At 44.0% G+C, this 16,434-nt stretch overlaps 1 protein-coding gene across 1 annotated transcript in view; it reads left to right on the plus strand.

The window, feature by feature from the left end:
* The first annotated feature begins 1,600 nt into the window (after positions 1-1,600).
* Positions 1,601-16,434, plus strand: part of TTC21B (tetratricopeptide repeat domain 21B) — a 73,597-nt gene continuing 58,763 nt past the window's right edge. Inside the window, exons 1-8 of the mRNA XM_006270358.4 lie at positions 1,601-1,688; positions 1,806-1,935; positions 5,125-5,235; positions 6,000-6,166; positions 7,667-7,789; positions 9,523-9,680; positions 12,461-12,545; positions 15,684-15,782. Coding sequence (XP_006270420.1) covers positions 1,665-1,688; positions 1,806-1,935; positions 5,125-5,235; positions 6,000-6,166; positions 7,667-7,789; positions 9,523-9,680; positions 12,461-12,545; positions 15,684-15,782 — 897 coding nt within the window. The 5' untranslated portion in view covers positions 1,601-1,664. The remainder of the gene's footprint in view (positions 1,689-1,805; positions 1,936-5,124; positions 5,236-5,999; positions 6,167-7,666; positions 7,790-9,522; positions 9,681-12,460; positions 12,546-15,683; positions 15,783-16,434) is intronic.

The following is a 16,434-nucleotide window of genomic DNA, read 5'->3' on the forward strand; positions in this document are numbered from 1 at the left end:
TAAAGTTGGATTTGTAATTTGACACAGTTCAACCCATGTAACAAAACTACTTATTGGCCTGGTGTTTCCGGAGGCCTTAGCAGGCATCAATCTAGTCGTTCAAGAAACTCTGATCATTCTCTAGCAGACAGCAGTACTGGAAAATTGGACTATTGACTAGCTAGTGCCAAGCTGTAATCATGAATACAGAAAGAGAATATACCGGGGGAAATCTTTTTTTATTTAGAGGAAGAAATCATAACCCCCTGTTGTGCACAGCTCAAAGCATCTGCTTTTTTTCCTTCAGTGGAAACAGATATTTAGACAAGCCTTCACAGGACTGGAGTGTTTTACCCATGTGCACTGACTGCGGTTACCACGTTGTATCTCTATGGTTACATGACTGGGTCAAAGCGATGCACTGAGTAAAAAACAGCTGCGAATACATTATGAAACCCTGAAAAGCAGGTAGGTTCAGTCTCAGCAGTGCCAAATTTACCTCAAAGTGAATGTTCACTGACTCTCACATGCTTTCACACACCTGTCTCCCAAGGTGCAGCCTGCTCATGCCTCCCGCTGTGGAGCGCATGGCTTGTGGCTGGGTGGTATCAGGCTGCCAGGGTGCGTCCAGACGAGCATGTAGCGCACGTGGGGCTGGTGGCGCTGCAAAACGCACGGGACCACATGCAGGCGTTCACCACGCTGCTAATTTGCAGTGTGGTGGGTATTTTGAAACCCTGACATGCCAGTGTCAAAAAACATGCACCTGAGAAACAGAAGCCGAACGGTGCACGCAGCGGTGGCATGCACTGCCCCAAACCGGAGCAAGGCAGGCCAGAGCCAGGCCCCGTGCTCCCAGATCGCGGCCACTGCAGCCCGGGGGGGTTGCTGAGGCCAACCCCCACCAGGAGCGTCTTTCCCATGCTAACCCCACACGCAGGGGCGTGCGCCAGGGCGATCTGCCTTGAACTGTACCTCTGAGCTTGTCCAAACCCTCTAGGCACAAATACTTTGTGGTTTGAAGCATCAGCGCGTGGAGCAACCTGCAGGTGCGATGTGCCTGGAAAGAGGCAGGTTGAGGCCCGCACCAGCCCGAGCGCTGCCAGTGGCTGCCCTGGGGGGAGCTGCCGGCTGCTCCCCGTCCCCGGCACGCGCTGCGGCTGGGCCGAGCACCTCCTACTCCGCTCGGCTGAAACGGGACGAGGCCGCAGAGGCGCCGGCGGGGCCGTGGTGATCGCCGGGCCTGGCGGAGCTGCCCCGGGCAGCGGCGCGTCACGTCTCCAGGCAACTGCCGGCCCCGCCCACGCCTCACCCGACTGGTTCTCTCACTCAATGAGGGCGCTCAGGCCTCCCCCCACATCTGTCAACTTCCGCCCTCGAGCTCCACTGTCAAATCAGGATGCGAGAGCCTCACTAGGTCCCACCGCTGTGCTCCTGGCAACCAATGGGATAAATGCTTTGGCTCCCTCCTTCCCTACCCGTTAGACGCACATTTTCTTCCCGCAACTCCGCCCCTCCCTCCGGAGCATCCAACGGGAGCGGGCGCCTTATTCTGACTCCGCCCCCCCGCTGGCAGCAGCCAATGGAACCGGGTTCCGCTCCCCTCCACCCCGCCCCCCCCGCCCCTCCAGCTTCCAGCTACAGCTGCTGCGGCCGCGCAGCCCCAGACGCGGCGTGTCTGGGCCATGGACGCCGCGCAGCAGCAGCGGGTGCGTGAGCGCGGGGCGGCCCCAGGGCGGGGGGAGGGCGCGGGGACTGCGGCGGGGGCGGCGACCGCACCTCGCCCTGGCACGGCCGCGCTCACTGGGGCCGCTGCTTCCTTGCAGGCCGCGATCAGCTACTACTGCCGCGAGGGGCTGTTCCGCCACGCTCAGGCCGCGGCCGAGGACGGGCTCCGCAAGGCGGCTGGCGACCCCGTGCTGCTCTTCTACCGCGCCTACGGCCTCCTCATGGCAGGTAACCGGCGGCGGGGTCGGGGAAGCCCCGAGGCTCGTGCTCGAGCTGAGGCGGAGGCTCCTTGCCGGCTTTGGTGGGGCGAGGGGGGCACGCGCTGGTCCCGAGCTCAGCTCCTCTTGGCAGAAGCCCGGGGGAAAGCGCGGGGTGTTGCCGGCCCCGCGGTGCAGTGTTAGGCTCAGGGCCTCTCAGTACGCTGGGGCTGGCCTTGGTTACACTCGAGGGCCCCCTCGGAGCGTGCGTGCTTCTCCTCCTCACTTGGCTTTTTGACTTGTGGAAAACTACCAGAGCGGCTTCTCTCTTCCTAGGATTGGACACAAGCGCGGAGGCAGCGTATCGGGGTAGACTTGGTTCATCGAGTCTGCTGCAGCGTGGCAGTTGCCGCGCTCCAGCATCCTTCTGCATCTCATGTATCAGCGTCCCTGCTCCAGTTGAAGCGCAGCTCTCCCTGCAACCCCAGAGCACGTGTAAAAGTGCCCCTAGTCATAGAGGAGTAGGGCTGCAAGGGACCTCCAGAGGTCATGCCTGACAACCATACATAAAACCAGGGGGCAGCACTGGTTTTGGGCAGAGTACCAAAAATACCCACAACCTTGGCTTGGAAAATGTTGGTGTGCCAGGGGCGTGTGGCAGTAGAGCCATGAGGGGCCTGATCCTTGTTGCGGCAGCGCAGCACCAGTCCCTTCCCCGAGGCGCGCGTGCCTTTGCTTGCCGTGGGTTGCCTCCTACTGATCTGAACTCTGTGTAAGACCTTCAGCTCTGATACACCGCAGCCCAGCGTGCCAGCCTGCCAGAGGGAGAGCAGGGCAGCCAGCATCCCACTTCCATGAAATGTCAATGCATATTCAGAAGATCCCAGGTAGAGAGCCCTGCCCTGTGCTGACGTGGAAGGCAAAAACTCAAACAGTTTTTTTGTATCCTTTTGACCGGGGAGGTCTATTTCCTTCCTGACCCCAAATATGGCGATTGGTCTGACACTGAGCAAATGGACAAGACCCTGTAGCCAGAATCCTCCAGCTTTGGTTCCAACAGGAGCATTAGCACACCCCAGTGAAAAGCCCCAGCCTTGGTTGTAGCCAATAACCAGTGCCTCTCAGAAGGCTTAAAACACCCTGATACGTAGCAAGCAGCCAAGCCCAGAAGCACATGAAATATCCGTGGTAGAACATGGGCACAGCTATACCTAGATAATCCCCAACTAGTGGCTGTCCAACCTCTTCTTGAACATCTCCAGTGATGGAAAATCTACAACTTCTATAGACAGTCTATTCTGCTTCCTCACTGTTCTAACAGTGAAGGAGTTTTTCCAGCTGGTCAGTCTAAACTTACTGTGCTGCAACTTCGCAACCAAAGTTTGTGTCCTCCTCCGGGCAGCAAAATAGAAAAGGTGCTTTCCCTTCTCTTTATGGCAGCCCTTCAACTATTTGCCAAGCTCTGTTGCTAAGCTCTTGGAAAGCTGCAGCAGGGTATAATGGGTTTGTCACTATGGATTCCTGTTTGAAAACTCTGCATTTATGTGGTGAATCGTGTCTGTGCACCTAACACAGCTAACATTGTGTACCACTCTGCCACACCCTCAAAAGAATCTCAGGGCATCCCATGGTTCCATGGCACCCAGCTTGAGAATCACTGTACTACACCCTGGTTCAAAGGCATATTTTTTCCCCTCTGTTTTGTGGAAACATTACTTGCCCCATAGTCAAGCACTTCACTTTTTCTATAGAAAGATATATCTGCTACATTTTACAGGCCTCTGTCCATTGGCAGGTGCGTAGGGGGTGCACATGCACCCCCTGAGCATGCCAGTGCATCCCCTACAAAAAGGGTGTGGGTGGTATCTGGGCAGTCGCTACATGCTGCGACCCCCCCACCGCTGCCATCACCGCCAGCAGTGTCTGCAGGTGGTCAGCAATCGACACTGCCAGCAGCGTCCATAGGTGGTCACCAACCCCTGGTCGGTGCTCGCCACCCCTCTTCCCCCGCCTGCAGTGTCTGCAGGAGTTCCCTACTTACCCTTGCCACTGCCGTGCCCCCCCCAGCCACCGAGGGGCACGTTTTGTTCATGCCTCTGTCTGTCTGCACATAATGACTGCATACATTTTTACTTACGCAGTGTCTGATGAAGTGAGCTCAAGTTCATGAGCTTAAGTTATGGCCTCTGTATAGCTTATTTAGTTCATTTGTAATGTGTATCTCTATCCTGTCTTCAGGCTAGCATGGCTAGCTATCAAGTTTTCATTTACCCATCATTACACCTTTAGACCAAGAGTCTTTCTAAATAGACTCAAACCAACAAAGTGCACATAGGAAAATAAAGTTATAAAGAGATAATTCTCTTGTTTTTTGGCAAGATACCTGTATTTTGGGGTTTGTTTACACTACAGGTTTCTCTTGCTTTATACGGGTTCTGTATGTGTGAATTTGCTCTTACACAATGATCCTTTTTATACCAAAAATTTGTTATATGCGAGGTAAAAGTCCCTCTTATGAGATTGGTGTGGTGGAAGCCTGCAGTCAGCTGCTTTGTGCAGTGCACTGTGCGAGTGACATGTACCCAAATACGGTCTTCTCTGTAGACCTTTGCTTCTCGCTCGTTGTCTGTGATGGGTTTCTGTAGTTACTATCCCCATTATGATAGTGCCCTGTGCTTGTTTGTACTGTCTGCTGTTGGTGAGTACCAGCATTGTCTTTTAAAAGTGGTAGAAATGGTCTGGGAGTCAGTACAGTCAAGGTCTTGGAACGTATCCCTATTTGTTACATTGTAAAGCAGGTTCCCTTGATGCAAATTTGAGTTATGCGCCGTATTCCAGGAACGCATATACAGCATAAAGAGAGGGAAACCTGTACTCATTATTCGAGTTGTTTTTGAAAATGAAGTGTAACAAAATAGTTTGAGTCCATGAACTTGTCCTTGAACTTCCTGCCCTTGGTGTCTCGTAGAACTAGAGCAAAACCCCACTTATTTTCTTTGCTTTGTGGAAGACTCATACTTCATTTATTTTCCCTACTTTACTATATGCAAAGTGCTGTTAACTGTATAAAATAGATTGGAGGGGAAAAACTCCATTCTTTCTGATGTAGTCCTCTAAAGTGTTAATTGTTGCAATAACAAGCTAAGTACTTTTGCAAAGGGCTGGTGTTTTTAAGTTAAGAGAAACTATAGTGTATTATTTGGTGGTTCTTTTTTTGTAGGTCAAGTTCAAGAGGCTATTCGGGAGTTGGAACATATTAAAAACAAACAAGAGGTGTCACTTTGCACAATGATGGCACTCATCTATGCCCACAAGAAGAGCTCTAATCCAGGTGTGTTTGTTGAAATCTCATTGCCCTTTTGTGTTTTGCCAAGTTTAGGATGTTTACAGTTAAGAGATCTACCTGCAGTGTAAACTGAGAAGTATAATCGACTCTTAAAAAAAAAACCACATGCTTGCCTTGCATGTGACTGGAGTATCTAATACTATAATTGGGTAAACAGTGACAAAAATATATATACAGAAATTCAGTATAAAAATAGGATAAATAGAAATGTTTTTACAAATAAAATACAAAAATCTGAGATGCACACTGTTGCTTTGCTAAACTAATAAACATTTATGACTCTGGCTATGCTGTTTTCAGTTCAGGGGATACATCTTGCAGGACAGTGTAGCATGTTATAGGGCATCTTGGGTAAGATTTTTTTTTTCTGTAAAAGTGTCTTTGGTTTAAAAAATGCCCTTCCTTCTTCTCCAGATGTTACACTGCATACTGAACCCTCCCGGTAGCCCTCTTGTCTGTCATCTAGCACTTGTTGCTGCCAAATTACCATTCGGTTACTAGCCAGGTGCTGATAGGAACATGAACGCTGGCAAAACATTGTGGACTTTTTTTAACCAAAGCATTACCTTAGGACCTTATTAATGGGGCCACTTTACGCTTATGTTTGAGTCTGCTTCAGGCTGGCATGTTTAGAACTGCCAACCAGCTGGGAATGAGACACTTGTCCCATAATTATTGTACTATAACTTACAGCTTGGAAATGTACCAAAATTTCTTGAACAATTTCTGCTGTTATTGATTGATTTCAGATCGAGATGCTATTCTGGAACTGGATGCCAAAATGAAGGAACATCGTAAGACAGCAGGACAGCAGGCTTTGTACTTTGCAGGTTTGTTTTTGTGGCATCTCGGCCGTCAGGATAAAGCTCGTGAATATGTTGATAGAATGATCAAAGTTTCTAATGGAGATAAAGAGGTAACTGCTGTTTATTTCTTTCTGTATAAAATAAGAATATTGGTCTCTTAAAACTAGATTTTCTATCCCACCGCTACATGGAATGATCTTCTATTTTATTTCATATGCTATAATGCCAAAGGGGAGGCATTATGTTGTGGGAAGCACAGGGCTATTTTAATTTCATTAAGATCTAGATTCATTATCTGAAAAGCAAGATATGAAGTCGCTGGCAGAAATACTATTAGCTAGGAAGCTTCTGGTTTGGGGTATAAATGTTTTTTCCTAGAAAATGCCACTTGTGTTATTTTTGGGGGACTTTCCAGCAAACCTTTGAAGCCGAGAAATTATAACCTTTTTTAATTGTAATTTGAATGTTAGTCAGCATCCAGTATTTCTTAGTACATTTTAGAAATGGTGTGGAATAGTGGGGGTTCAACTAAAGATGGTGTTCATATATTTAAATAAGCAAAAAAGTAAAGCCAAAGCCAAAACAAATGAGCAACCAAGTTTTCCAGGCTAAACAACTTCTCTGCTAATTCTTAAATATTACGAATATATGCAGCTAGCCTTTATGATAAATATTGGTTATTTTTGCTGACTAGAAGAACATGCTGTATGTACATAACTACATGAATAGATTAAAATAGGGGGGAGAGGCAACATTTCTGGTACGCAAGCCTCAAATTATGTGTCACCTGTCCAGTCAACTGCTTTGCTTTCTGTTTTTTTTTTCCACTTACTAGATTAATTTTACTTTAGGATTAAAATTTGAATGGACATAATACGGAAAACAAGGACTTTAAAATTTCTCTTTAAATTTTATATATATTTTTGTTAAATGTGCTAGAGACATAAGAAGTGCTTCTGCATTTAAAACTGATATATTAAATAAAACAAATATTCCCCACACTTAGTGAATCAAACTACATTTCTGGGTGCAATGACTTTCACAATTTTAGAACTAATAGATCTTATCTTCTTGCCCCTAGTTTTTATTCATAATTGAATAAAGAAAACAAGCTTTCCTTCCCTCCCCCTTTTCTCCCTTCCCAACACCTGGTCAGTTTTGCAACTTTGAATTAATCATTGGCTACTGAACTGAAGTTTCAATTATCTGGAATTAAGAAAATATTCTGTGAACCTGCAGAAGCTGGTCTGTCACTACAACAATCTTTAGTTTCAGATACTTAGCTAGTGCTTACCCATTGAATTTTCCCTAGTGCACTGGTATGATTTAGTTTGAAACTTTGGCAGCAAGCATATACCTCTTGATGTTATGTTTTTTTATTTAATTTTCAATTATTTTAATAAACTGTACTAAAACATAAATGTAATTTGATTTTTTTAAATGGGACACAATTTTCCTTTTTAAAAAGAAACAAAGTCAGATTTAAAACATTTTTTTAACCTGCTCTTGCTTCAAGAGCAATATTATAAGACACTGTTTTCTATTGCTGCTTGCCATTATGAGAAATGTCTTAACATTTACTTAACTCTGATTTGTATTTTGCTTTACAGGGATTGATTTTGAAAGCATGGCTTGATGTCACCTGTGGGAAAGAAGTCTATATTAAAAAAGCTGTGAAGTATTTTGATGAAGCAATGCAGGAAGGGATAGATGTTTTTGCCCTGCTGGGTAAAGTGAGTTTAATGTATTCTGTTAAAATACTTTATAGAAATATCTTATTGGTAGCACTTTGGGCCTTGGGAGTGTTGGAAACCTACGGGGAGATTTTCTATGATTTGCCTGGTGACAGGGGGAAGGGGTGGACCAGTGAGATTAGAACTCTGTATTTACTGCCTCAGTTTTTCCATTAGAGAAGGAGATAGTGTATCAGTTTTATTAAGTAGTAACAAAAATGTAGTGTAGGTTTATAAGAGTTACCCTATTTAATTCAATACAGAGTATGCTTAATATAATTAAAATAAGATTTAAAATAAATGGTTATTATTGCTATTTTTACAGTGGCATTTGTCTTTGCTCTCCCTGTATATGGACACAAGGGGTCAAAATTGGGACACAATTCACTGCATCAGCTGATCATTTGTATTGGACTTTTAACTATGAACTTCTGTTTCTCTGTTTCCTACTCTTGAAATTCTCGTTTGATCCATAAGTTAGAACGGTTTTTCATTTCCTTTTTTCTCCCGGTAGAATGTCGTTTTGAAAGCCCCAAGCTAATCTTCATTTTAACTTTTATATAATTAATGTTTATTTACATTCATAAACTGAACTATTAATGCACGTGTTTAGAATGTTTCCTCTTCCTTCCAAATTAAACTTTGCTGTTGAGTGATACTTTTCTGGCTAATAGACACCATGTGAATGTGTGCTTCATACATCTATTTAATAAGTTTTTTCATTTTGGGAAAAATAATTTCAAACCACTCGAACAAATAAAAGAATTGTTCTCATCCTAGTTAAATTGGATGTTCATTAATATCGCAAAGTCACTGTGCCAACTGCCAAATTGTAGCATAATTTAAAAATATAACGGTTTAATCTGATATAAAAAATTTGTATCAGTTATAGTTGTGACCATTACTAAGGTTACTCTGGTTGGAAAAACTAATTAGAAAAATCTCATAAATAGTTCCTCTTAATTATTTATTTTGTGCTCTTAATGGCACTCTGGGTGTGTCTACACATGCACTTTGATGTGTAGAAACCTAGTTTACTGTGCATTGAAGCATCACAAAACAATGCAATTATGCTAATGTGCAGTAAACTAGGCTACTGCACTTTAAACGTCATGTAAACTGTGCACGTTTGTTACTGTGCATTAAGGCAGCCTACTGTGCATTTCTTTAGTACCTCACATTGAGTCCTGTTTGGCACGTGAGGTTGATCTTCAGCACAGGTGCACATTTCTCCCTTCTTAACACCCATGGTATGTAGAAGAATTAAGTGTGTCGTCTAACACACCAATTCTCCTTCTTTGTTTGTGTAGTAAGAGGACATTTAACCTTCTTGGAACCCCAGGTAACAACTGATAGTTTTAGGGGATTGGATAAAATGGATCAACAGCACTAGGATAGTTTCAGCTGTTTCCTCCTTAACCTTTTGAAAAGAGCTAATAGTTCTTGTCAGTCTTTTAAAATTCATTCTGCTTGTTCTTTGCTACAGTTACCTTTGTTATAAAGGTGCTTACCAAGTATCAGCTTTTGACTTGTCTTTTCCTTCTGTATCTTTTGCCACGGAGAAATATGGAAGAAAAATATTAAGAATGAGGAAAAGTTCCTTCTACTAAGCTTTTTTATGGTCCTCCCCCCGCTTTGCTTTTCAGGTCCTGTCTGAAAATACTCCTGACTCTTGACAGTTTTGCAAGACTAAAGGGCTTTGATATGACTTTTTTTTTTTTTACTTTCATTAGGCACAATATTTTGAGGTCCGCCAAAATTATTCGGGAGCTTTGGAAACTGTGAACCAGATAATTGCAAATTTCCCAAACTTCCTTCCTGCTTTCATAAAAAAAATGAAGCTACAGCTTGCTTTACAAGATTGGGAACAGGCAGTTGAAACAGCACAAAGGTTGAGTATATAGTAACATATGTCAGTGGTGATGGTCTTGCTATGTTGTTGAGAAAACTAGTAAATAAGCAGTAGGATTTGCTTTTATGTTTAAATACTGATTTTGAATTTTTTTTCCCTGTATGCTGCCAGCTGTAGTATGTGACGAGACTCGGGAATCTAAATCCAGTTGTATTACGGAGTTATACTATATGTATGCTATTCAGTTTTTAAAGTAACATTTTTTTTTTTCTAAAACTGATTCTGCCCCTTCTAGTTCTATAGGAAATACAGCATTGTTAAATATTTGACGTAGGCAGCCCTTTACTTATTTTGGGTATGAAATCAGGTAATTTTATTATAGAGCTGCAATTACAAAATAGATATATTTATTGGCAACTTGATTTGCTTCCCCCCCTCTGACCCCCAGTGATTTCTTGCCTAAAGCATTTAGCCAGAAGAGTTCTGAGGTAGTTCTGGCAAGACTGATCAGCTTTATGATGATTTCCATTTTACAAGAGTTTTTTGTTGGCTTTTTTTAGATTCCATATTATAAAAATTGCTTTGGCTCAGGAAGCCAAAATAAACTTCACTCACTATTTGTAATGAATATCAGGGCAAAGATTTTAAACAAACCAAAGTGGAGATGCTTAATTTTGGCTTCCTAAATTAGTCTTGGGACACCAAAAAAGTGCCAAGCACCAAACCATTCTTATTGCTAGCTGGAGGAGTTAAGTTTTTAACATTTTTGAAAATCAAGTAGGTGCCTATATATAAGGGTTATGAAACCTAACTTCAGATGCTGGCTTTAAAAATTTGGCTAAAAACATAGGAGTTTTGATTTTTGTTTGGATAATTTTAAAGTAGTTTGATTTAAAAAAATTGAACCTGAGACACCGTGACGGGGGGGCAAACTTGAGGCCTCATTACAAGTCCGCCCACCCACCTGCCTAGGGCAGTCTGCCCTAACTTTCCTGCCACGACTTGAATGTTAATATGATATAAGAAGCAGGAGGCTGCCCTTATATTACCTCAATGCCAGGTTGTGCTATCTGTGGCTCCGTACCCTCCTTACACCATGGCCCATGCCTCGCAAATGGCATCCAGATCGTGATTACTCCCCAGTCTGCGGCCAGGGCATATTCAGTCCTTCATTGGGCTCCATTCATGCAGACACTCACTCTGCACCCCGCCTCTTACTTGGGGTGTCTTTCACTCCTCCCTCTTTTCACAGGGGCCTCTAACATACTGCCCACCACTGGGCCACACTTCACCACCTTTGCTCCTTTTGAGCGGCCCCTTTGGGCCATCTGGCTTCACTACTTGTACTCTGGCAGGACACACGCAGCCCTTCAGTTCCCTTGAAGTCCCCTACTGTACATGGCCTGGCCTTATGCCAGATACTGGGCTGACTCCGCTCTGGGCCTCTCACCGGGCCCCTTGGCTCTGTTCTCACTCATGGAGTTGGCCCATGTACTGTCCTTCAGGCCACTCTCGCAGCCCTGCTCTGCACCCTACACATGCAGTCGTTCAAGTGCCCCTTTTTGCACCCTACTCTGCGCAGGCCCTCACCATAACTCTTCCCAACAATATTGCCCCCTCTAGGACCCTTTGCCTCTGTTGGGCTCAGATGCCTTCTAATGGGCACACCTGGCCCCACTGCTCCCACAGCTCTCACAACTACCCACCAGATTGGTGGGGGGCAGGGTTAAGGTGCCCCTACCTGCCTTTCACCGGTGGGGAGTAATTGGTCTAGTATTTCTTGGGGGCTGTCCTGCCACAGACAGCACTGCCAGATCCCCCTTACACAGCAGGTTGCAGTTTTAGGTCATGCCCAGGGCCAGGAGCCTCCAAACTACCCCCATAGCTATGCCCTTACCTCTAAGATGTTTTAGAATTATAGCTCAGCCGGCTGATGATTCTCTCTCGGCTGGCAACAAACTACTGCCTCACCCTATATAAACTTGGTCTTAAAATGGCTGCCCTAATCAGGCACCTGCCAGATGTCTGCCTCCAGCCCCTAAAGTGGCAAGCACCCAAAGGTGTGCTGCCACAGACACCCACATAGACTGCTGGTATAATGTCTTGATATAGGGCCTGCAGTTCTTAGGCTCTGCTGTTCTTAGGCACTCTGGAGGAGAGAACCTCTGTGAGCTTGGAAGTTTTTGAAGTGTTGGCGTTCATAAATCATGCCTCATGTACATAATGTTTAAAGGTGATAATCCCAAAGAAGCAGGATTTGGTGCGACACTCCATCTGGGCTGCATGTGGCATTTAACAGTGACGTTATCAGCTATGGCCAAAAAAAGCTGATTGCCGATAATGCTAATTTTCTTTTTATTGGTGCTGATCCAGTATGCACCAATATATTGGTGTATCTCTACTGCAGATCCTTTCTTCCTCATATTTCTTCCTCTTCTGGTGCCTCTTCAGTCACTTTATTAAAAATCCCATTTAATTTATTCTTAATTTATCCAGGAGGCAGCCCCTGGCTGCAGGGTATAAATGTCCCAGCCCCAGCCAGAAAACTGCTTTCTCCTGGCCCAATGTTCCCTGCCAGCCCCTAGCACCCAGGGGCAGCACAGAGATCCCCTGGTGGCAACAGGGCCCCATTGCAGGGCTTCAGGAAGTGGGAGCAATTTTGCTGCCATTAACAGCTAATCTGCTTCCACTTCCCTGCATGTGTAGATGCCTGTCCGGGAGCATTTACTTGCGAGGATCAAATGCATGTGTAGACACTCCTACAGTTACTTTAAAAAATATTGTCAAGTAACACTGACTCAATTGTATATGTTTCTCAGATTGCTGCAGAAAGATGCTCTTAATTTGGAAGCCATAAGAATGGAAGTTCTTCATTATCTTTGTAGAGAAGGAAATATAACTGAGGTGAGTCCTTTCATATCAGACTTTTCAATCACTGAAAACTTTAATGGTCCAAAAAAAGATTATAATATATTTACAGTCCTTTATTATATGTCAGCTAAGATAATATTAGAAAATGAGACAGGGCCAGGTTTTGCTTGCAATACCCTTTCAGCACCATAGATTTTTTTTTTCTTGGACAGATGTCCGCAGTTTATTTGCAATATGCCACTGAATAGGAGGAAGTCAGACTGAATTTCCTATTCCCTTTTTGTCTAGTGAGTTAATTGTATGGCTGCAACTTAGGGATGCACCTGTTTAAAGATTTTTTTGGCTGATACTGATGGCCAATTATTAACCAGACATAACGGCTGATACCAATCCAATAGTTGATATGCAGCCCAGCAGCTTGGAGAGCAGCATTTGGCCGGTAAGTCTTTATGGGGGAAGGGTCATGACGGGGATAGATCAAGGCCCTTGCAATAAGGGAGAGAATGAGGCTGGGACAGAGGCAGGAGCAGGTGTTGCCCAGCTGGGGTGGGGAGAGGCGCAGGACAGAGCTGCGTGTAGCTTGTGTCTGCAGGCTGGCAACAGGGGTGGCTCCTGTTGCTGCATGCACCCCAGAGGAAGCATGGGGGGGGGCATGTGCACTTGGAGTAGGCAGCAACAGCACTGGGAGGGGAGAGTTATGGCAAATTTTGGGGTGACTGTAGCCCACCCTATGGCCACCCCTCCCAGTGTCGCCCCCTGCCTGGTTTGAGCGCAGCCCCTGCCCACCGGGAAGAGGCTGGCACAGCCCCTGGCCCCAAGTCCACAGAAGGCAGCCCACCCTCACCCCATGCACAAATCTGGAGGGCACATGCCCTCCCATGCCTCCCCTGGGGCTGCCCATAGCAGCAGGGGCTGTCCTTCCTCCCTATACCCCAAGATGAGCTGCCCACGGCTGTGTCCCATGCCCTGTCCCACCCTGGCTAGACAGTGCCTACCCCAGCCCCATTCCCTCCCTCACTGTGGGGGGCCCTCGATCTGCCCCCTCCTCCCCCCTACAGACTTACTGGCTGGATGCTGCTCTTCACACTGCCTGGCTGCATTCCTGGCTGCATGCATGCTGCGGCTGTGTGCATGCACGTGGCATCTATCACTGATGTTATTGGTTACCCCGGCCAAGAAAAGCTGTTTGCCCATAATGCCAATTTTCCTTTTATTGGTATTTATTCAATATGCACCGATACTATAAATCCTTCCTTCATCATACTTCCTCCTCTTCTGGTGCCTCTTCAGTCACTTAATTAAAAATTCCATTTAATTTATCCTTATGAGACTCACTAAGGATTTTTATGTATTATTCTATTACCTCACTTTTAGGGGAAAATGTGCTTTTATACAGTTAGCACAAAACAAATTCAGTTACATAATTACATAGAAATAATAGCCTAGATCTGTTTTAAATGCCAAAGGGTCTCATGACAGATAAATAAAAGCCAAGTGTTGTATATTTAAAGGGAGAAATATTTTATGCCATTAGTGCAGTTCTAAATAAAGTAATTTAAATAATTGTATAAAGCTGTTAGCACATCTCTAAATAAATAAGTACAAAAAGCCATAATGGAGCGTTTTAATATGTTGTGACAGAAGCTAATGAACATCTTATAAATCCATGGATTTTGGTGCATCTCCCAGTAACCAGAGAAGCAGTACATCATCATTATATATCTGCTTATCTTCATTTCTTTTTAAAAGATTTTTTCTCCCAGTAGATGGTTCACAGTTGCATAACATGTAAAAGTAGTTAACATTATTGCTTCGGCCATCACAGTCCCATCCGATAAAGCTGGGATTAGTAAAACTTTAAATAAAGTTTTCAGTTATGAATTTAGGATTTTGAGACAAAGTCCACAAAAGGATGTATACCTTTAGATGCGACTTCGGCACCTAAACCCAGTCCAGTCTAGTGAGCCTTAAAACAACCTGCTCAGTTTTTACCTGACTCCAGAGGTGTTTGAAGTCTGTAGGTGCTCTTTTGTGCATACCTGCTCTTAATGTTCCTGAATGTTATCTAGTGACTCTAAGCCACAATTCATAAAGTATATCATGGGCAAGGATCAAAAGCCAGAATTTCCCCCTTTCCTAGGCAAGTACCCTTCTTGCTGAACTGCAGACTTCAATCTTTCTGCCACTGTGCCTGCTTCTTTCCTTACAGTTGCTCAGCTTTTATAGAAGGGATTGCTGGTGTCCTCTCTCCAGCTACATTCACAAATCTGGTGATTAGGGTGCTGTCCTGTGGGGAGGCAGTAGCAGTCTCATCAGGGCCTAGAACCCAAGGTCTTGCTTCCTGGTTGAGTTCTCTAACCACTAGTCTGTTGTGCAAAATGAAAGCAGCATCACTGCCCCCAGTTTCAAGTGAAACTAAGTGCTGTCAATGCATGTTAAGTGTGCTTAGAATATACCTCTCAGGTTAGGCCTTTTAGAGCACTTAGGCTCAAAAATACCTTATTTGTCAGTCCTAAATTAGCTTTAGGAGGGGTTAAACAACTCAAACAGTTGTTCTGCCAATGTAGCAGTTCAGGGTATGCTCAGTAGCTGAACTGAACAGAAAACAGGTACTGGTGGCATTTTAGGCAGTGGCTCAGTAACTTGGATTTAGGTCCCTAAATTCCTTTTAAAATGCAACTTAGGTGTTTGGGTCCTTTTTATGAATCTAGGTTGGAACTACTTTGGCAAATGTTACCCTTTATTCTTCCATTTTATAATTTGAGGACCATTCCTTTGTGCCTTTTCAGTATAAATGATCTTGGCTTTAGGTGGAATTGTCTTGTATATAAAAGATGCTTATTGATTTTGCTGAGCAGTGCATTAAAAATCATTCTTGGATATTGAGGAACAAGCCCAGGGAACCATGCTGGTGTCTGTATCTTCCAGACGTTTTATTTCCTGGTCCCTTAAATCTGCAGGTTTAGGTTCTGGATTATACCTGTTTAACTGAACCTTTGCTGATTGGGCAGCTTCAGAGTATTTTTCTAACACTTGAACACTTGTTTTATTAGTTTGAATGTCCAAAATACTTTTTAATCCTGCAGTCAGCCACAAATCCATTAAGAAGATCCATTTGCAGCCTTGTATTTGTTGGTTTACATGCCACTTCCATGCTTCCATTTCTTTTAGGCTACAGCCAGGCTGGGAGACCTAATTCATGCACTGGAAAAACTTGAACCGCATAATCCTCAACTATTTTGTAAAATGGCACTAGCTTTCAGCAGAACAGTGAGTATAATTTTTTTCCTTAATGAAAATGTCAGTAACATGGCAAGCAAGAAATGGTTGACTATATTAGACGGCATTTTAATTTGAAAATTCAGGTGAATGGTAGAAATATCTGAGATGCTCATTTACCAGTCACATTTTGTGCTGCTCATATGGCTTCTTGAATAACAGCATGAAGCTGAGCAGTCTTAATTTCATTTTCCTGCTTCTACTTCCATTTGACAAAGCCATGTCAATGGCATTGGAGCTTTCTGTCTGCACATTTAAGGAACCAGCAATAAATTTTTTTACGTTTGGAAGGATAATTTATGACAATAAGGAATAAAAGTGTAGTTGTTCTATTCTAAATGAAAATTGAAATTCTACCATGGATAAATTGGATTACAGAGCAATTGTGAGGAAAAAGTTTCCACTTCCCCCTGGAGAATGAGTTTTTTGAAGTTTAGGTAAGTGGATGAAAGCTAAATGACATTGCCAGAAACTTAATATAGCATTTTAACAAAAGTGAAAAACAGTGAATATATGAGTATTTTTTTTCTTATTTTTGTTCTTATTTAACATCTTTAAGCATTATTCTGCTTATTCACAAATGTGAGATTGGATAAGATAGCTCCATTCATTCAACATTTTACAGGCAGTCATGGCTTTTCAT

Source organism: Alligator mississippiensis, chromosome 4, assembly GCF_030867095.1.
Source record: "Alligator mississippiensis isolate rAllMis1 chromosome 4, rAllMis1, whole genome shotgun sequence".
Classification (NCBI taxonomy): domain Eukaryota; kingdom Metazoa; phylum Chordata; order Crocodylia; family Alligatoridae; genus Alligator; species Alligator mississippiensis.